This window comes from Leucopleurus acutus, assembly GCF_964270905.1.
Source record: "Leucopleurus acutus genome assembly, chromosome: 16".
NCBI lineage: Eukaryota > Metazoa > Chordata > Mammalia > Artiodactyla > Delphinidae > Leucopleurus > Leucopleurus acutus.
This window is the reverse complement of record NC_139158.1, coordinates 19,832,903-19,838,902: the sequence shown is the minus strand read 5'-3', so window position 1 is coordinate 19,838,902 and position 6,000 is coordinate 19,832,903. Positions and strand designations below refer to the sequence as shown.

At 42.3% G+C, this 6,000-nt stretch overlaps 1 protein-coding gene across 1 annotated transcript in view; it reads left to right on the top strand.

The window, feature by feature from the left end:
- Positions 1-232: 232 nt before the first annotated feature.
- CACNG3 (calcium voltage-gated channel auxiliary subunit gamma 3) overlaps positions 233-6,000 on the top strand; it is a gene marked incomplete at both ends in the record, with an annotated part of 82,490 nt that continues 76,722 nt past the window's right edge. Inside the window, one exon of the mRNA XM_082857123.1 lies at positions 233-443. Coding sequence (XP_082713249.1) covers positions 233-443 — 211 coding nt within the window. The remainder of the gene's footprint in view (positions 444-6,000) is intronic.

Here is a 6,000-nt window from a genome sequence, read left to right as displayed (position 1 = left end):
GACCAACCTCCTGGAGCCTGCACCCTTCCGAGGGCCATAGGCGACCCAGGGAACTGGAGAGAGCTCCAGACAGGAAATCCCAGCTTTCCCAAAGTCCCTGTGGATGCTGACACAAGGAGACCAGAATTTTTGGAAGGGCCTGTCCTAGGTTACCCAGCTGCAGAGTGATTTTCCCCTCTGGCATTGAACCTCCCTCTCCAACCCCCAGCCATCTAGAGTACCATGAAGAAGTATGAGGATGTGTGACAGAGGAATCCAGATGTTGATCACTACTGTGGGAGCCTTCGCAGCTTTTAGTTTAATGACCATTGCAGTGGGCACGGACTACTGGTTATATTCCAGAGGTGTGTGCAGGACTAAATCTACAAGTGATAATGAAACCAGCAGGAAGAATGAAGAAGTAATGACCCATTCAGGGCTGTGGAGGACCTGCTGCCTAGAAGGTATTTACAAATTCCTCTCAATGGCCCTAAATAATCCAGTTTCTGATATTCTGCTATTCCAATGTGTCGTTGGGGAGATGGAGGCAGTGATGGGGAAAGAGAGATAGTTCAAATTATTGCCGAGAATGTGCAGACGTCCAGATTGTTCCAAGCAAGACTAATCCTGTGTGGGATAAAACGGTTGGGTCCTGTTGATTGTTTTTGGTATAAGCTTCATGAGATGAGATTTTGTGGCACTCTAGGCAGCTTCTGCAGTTGAGAAAATGTCTTCAAATCTAAAATCTCTAGGTATATTGTGAACTGCTTTGCTTTGATCTCTGGCTTGAGATGGGGTCTTTGGCTCTGCTTAAGTTGCATTTCAGTGGGGGAGAGGTGAAGGAAGAGAAAAGGAGGGAAGGGGGAAGGGGGAGAGAGAGAGAGAGAGAGAGAGAGGGGGAGAGAGAGATTCTGACCTAGCCTGGCACACTCTGCGCTATTTCCTTATTTCTCAACATAGTCTTATCAGTTTCTTCTGAGTTTGGTCTAACTAGATATTTTCATGAACTTCCATTGCCAACAAGTTCCAGACTAACATATATGAACCTCTAAACACACACACACACACACACACACACACACACTTATTAATACTTCTCCATTTGGGATCAAAAAACAAAACTGAAGTCTTGGTATTTGGTGTCCACCTGTCTTCTTTCCTAAAGCATCTGCAAACCCAACAAATATATTTCTATGACATTTGCATAAGATTGATTCTCTGAGAATCATAGCATACCACTTCTAATTCAAAAAATTGAGGATTCATTCTAAATTATAATGAAGAGGACAGACCAATTTTAGAATGTCAAGCTCTTAGGTAGCCTGTCTCACTACTAAACTTGCTTTCAGTACACCAGGAGTCACTCTCAGCCTCATTGGGCAATGCCTGCATGTCAGTAGGAGTAAACAGAAAAATAGAGAAGGAAACCAAATCTCTTTAGAGCCTATGTGCCTGAGGGAAGGCACTGGATTAGAGGGGCAGAAGGGAGTTTTCTCAGGCTTCTGAGGAATCTGTGAATCTTGTCATAGTGATGAGCAAGGAAATCTGTGTTTCCTATGTGCTCTCCTCCCCTGCCTGCCATTGGTTCTCCATGCCTGCATTCCTACTGGCTGGCATTCGTCAGGGCTTCTTGAGAAGTTGCATTTATGTAAATTGCTTAGGAAATCATGCTATTACATCACTTGCTAGTGTAATGTTGCATCATTGCCTGGCCTTCCTCCCATGTTCTGACACTCTGAAAAACTGCTCTCCTGACTGTAGCACTACTAGAGTTGATTCTCTTTCCATTGCAAATTTGCAACTGGTGGGAAGCCCAGGTAGGAAAGGACTACTTTAAATGCAACAAGGATTACTGTATTTGATGTCTGAAGACGTGGGTAATGCTGCAAACTATCTGTGTGACCTTGGCTAAGACATTTACCCATCCAACCCTCAGTATATTAGTCTGGTAAATAATTAATTTGGAATAGGTGGTCATGAATTAGCACTAAGCAAAGCTCTTATTGTATCCAAGGTACTGATGGAAATTCTTTCCTAAACATTGACAAAAATCTAATATCTGTGATTATTTGTGCTCAGATATGGTGAAGTCATTTACCTTAAGGAAATATCATAATTCCCTTTCCTATGTTAGCAATAAAGAATTGAGTCATCTTTTATAAAGTTGAGATTTGGTGGATGTTTTGATGCTTACATGGTTCCAGGGTTGGCATAAAAAATCTGAGGTGCCTCCCAATCCAGAAATGGCACATACGTAGACCAAGTGTCAGTTATTCCCAATTCTTCTGCCCCCTTGACCTAAACCTGGGAATTCAAAACTAATCACCAATTTTGACCTCCCCTCTTAGGGCCTGAAATTCCTGAATCCTTGCTCAGAATTTCTCAACTGATGGTTTCTCTTTTCTCCAACATCATCTCCTACACCCACAGTTTGTACAAGGAATTGGAACCCCACCCAGGTATTCTGTGGGCTTAGTGGGAGAAGTGAGAATTTGAATCAAGAAGAAATTAGATTAATCTAAGATATGTTCTTGGTCAGGTGAATTCTTCTGAGAAAATTTCCTGCAGTCTCCATGCAATTTGGCCCAGCTATTTTTTTTTTTTTTTTACATTTCGAAGTATTAATACAGTAAGATGCATAAACTTTAATGAATCACAATAAAATTTTAGCTATGTGTACACCCATATACTCAACACCTAGATAGGCCTGGCTGAAATCTGAAGCCAAGATCTTCCTTCATGTAATGAACATATCAAGTGTTCAAGGAATTTGCAGGGACCTCTGCTTTCTGCATGGGAAGACACATGCAGTCAGCAGCACCCATCCTCTGCTGGAATGAAGGTGTACAGCCATCTCCTGCTCAGTATGTCCTGTCTCCCAAAGCCTCAGCATCCTCATTCTTCTGGTCCTTTAAGTGTTAAAGGATAACTGGGGCGGTGGGGGCGGGCAACCATACTTTTTTAAGAGTCATGAGAAAATGTGGCTATTTCATACAAAAGAATAGAATGCCCCAAAGGGACATGACAGCTGTCTGCAAATATCTGAAGGGCTGTCATACGGAAAAAAGATTCAAAATGTTCTATGTGGCCTCAAGGGGTTAGAAGTAGGAGCCAGAAGAAAACAGTGTTTACCTCAATATAAGTAACTATCTATTATGGCACGGGGAGCTTTCAGAAGTTATGAGTGGTCTACCACCAAAGATATTCAAGTGTAAGAAAACTACATCAGTTGTTTCCAGTCTTAACTAGTCAACAGAATCATATGGGGAGATTTAAAAAATAGATTATCAGGCCCCCACAGCTAGGTTCTTTGCCTCCATGGGTCTGTGGTGGATCACTTGGAATCTTAATTTTCTAAAATTCCTCCAAGCAATTACCATATTAAAGCCAACACATGCTGAGCATTTACAATGGGTCTGGGAATGACCCTGTGTGTTAGGAAGGATCACGCCTCTCAAGTGAGAGAAGAGATATTTCCAGTTTTCATTTCTATAACTCACCAGAAAGTCATTTATATTTAGCACTTATTATGTGCTAGGATTGTGCTAAGAATTTTGAAAAAATGACTTTCATCTTCAAAGGCGTTCCATGATGCAGGTAAAAGTATTAGCCTCATTTTACAGATGAGAAAACTGAGGCCAGGAGAAGTTATATAACTTGCCCAAGGTCACATACCTAAACTCAGCAGACACTACTTCACCTAAGCCATGTTGCTTCACTGAACACTTGCTAGGGAGCATTAATTCATGCACTAGTGGATAGGTTGCTACTGGTACAAATATTAGCTTGTGAGAATGCCCTGACACATGGGTTTTTCCATTCAGAAGCCCCAGATCCCAGAACACTCAGCATGCCTGTGCAGCCTCTGCAGGGGGGCAGGAGCCACCAGACAGGCAAAAACTCAGAGGCAGCAAAGGACACTCTTTGAATGAAAAAACAATCGACCTATGTAGAGACACCCACAATTGGAAGCCAGAATGAATGCCTGACTTGTTAGCTGGAAAGCACGCAAGGCATTCACAAAGCAGTGCCCCTACCTGCTGCGTGCTTTCAATGGTGGTGTGTGAATTTGAATGAGAACATGTTCAATATGTGATTCTCTCATTAAGAAACCTCTTGAAGTCCTAGTTACAATCAAAGTGATGTGTTTAGATCACGGAAAGACCACTGCCCTAGTAGCAAGGAGCCCTGGGTGCTAATCACATTTCTGTCACTGATAGCTATGTGAACTGTGTACGTTATTTCCTCCTTTGGACCTCAGTTTACCCAGTTCTAAAATGAGAGCTTCAGATAAGATTAGGAAGTAACAAATCCAAAGGTCCCTGTGGACTTGGCAGGTAATGTAAAGTGTGAAACAAACATTTCACAGTCCTCTTACCTCAGTTATATTGGGGTGGGGGAAGGAGTAAGAGTGTGTTTGAGAAGATATAAGGTAACTGAAACTTGGTCTCAGTGTGTGGGCAACAGAGAGTGGTGCAGACTGTGGCACATTGGAAACAATTACTGTGTGGCTTGAGTCGATCTTTACTCTGGGGAAATGTATACCAAACTTGGCCCAATATTCCAAATTTTAAAAAGCTGGATGTTAAATCTCCTGATCTTTAAAATGTGGGCAACTAGTTTACCTTTTTAAACATGCAGTGCCAGCCAAGCCATACTCACTTTACGGCTGAATTTGACCCATGGGCTGCCTTTTGAGCCCTGAAAATTATCTCAAAGCCCCCTTAAATCCAAATTTCTGATATTTTCATTTTTGATTCCTGAATTGCTCTTTATTAGTCAATAATCACTTATTCAATTCATTTAAAAATTGCCTACTAAGAAAAGAAAGCCCACTTAGGATTTTAGGACAGGGAACTTAAAATGATGAAAAAGAGGTTCAATAAACTGCTATTTCTGCTACAGATGGGCCTGGATGACATCAAACATCTGGCTGAAAAACTGAAAAATAAATTAGCCAGTCATTAGAAATTCCCCCATATTTCCAAATCTCCAGATGGTTGACTTTTTCAGCCAGATGGGGTTCCAGCTTTATTTATGTGTTCAGAAGCCTTCAGGGAAGCTTCAGAGGCACAGTTGAGGACAAGGCTGGGAGAAGGACATAAGTATTTTCTATGTGCCAAGCCCATGCTAGGTGCTTTCACATACATTAACTCATACTTTTCACATCTCCTATCTGCCCCCAGCAGAATATAAACTCCATAAGTACAGGGATCCTTGTCTGTTTGGGGCACTACTATATCCCTAGAGCTTAGAAACAGTACCAAGTAGTCACTTCTGCTCCCCCTGTCCTAGATTTAATGCTGCACCTTCCCTTGGGCGTGGGTGCAGAATGCATTAGAACACTCTTACTCTCTTCCCTACTCCTGACCTTACTCCTTATTCCTTTCTCTCCACTCTTCTACATTGACCCTAAAGCCCATGAGGCAGATAGAAGAGAGAAATGGGCTGAAGTCTTAAGACAGGATGGGGGAGACTGACCATGACTGTGTTTGGGGGCAAGTCAGGATGGGGAAGGTGGCAGAGGTTGAGGTGTGAGCATGACTAATATTCAGCCAGAACATGTTTGTATAGCCATACAGTTTGTTAAAATGTTGAAATACTTCCCTCCCTGTTGATAAACAACAACTGGTCCAGGTCCTTCACCAAACCCCCACCACTAGCCCTAAGCCCTTAATGGAACCTCTCAAACATCCACTAGACCCACCAAGTAAGAGGTTAAAACCTGGCCCAGCAGGGCCATCACGATCATGTTCCAGCCCTATGGAAGCACCCATTCTAATTGGCTCGTCTGTGTCCTACTTGTGGTTAAATAGTTTTGAATCTTACTCTTAGTTGCGTCATCCTTGATGGAAAGCACTCCTCTTTTTTCTACCTCAAACCCAGCCTTCTGACCCTAGGATTCTACCCATCTTAGAAAGTAGGTAGCTTGGAAATACTTTTTTTTTTTGCTTAATTATTTGAGATGTTATTTCTGGATTGGAATAAAGGCAAATGACGGGCAATCCAAGGTTGGGTGAC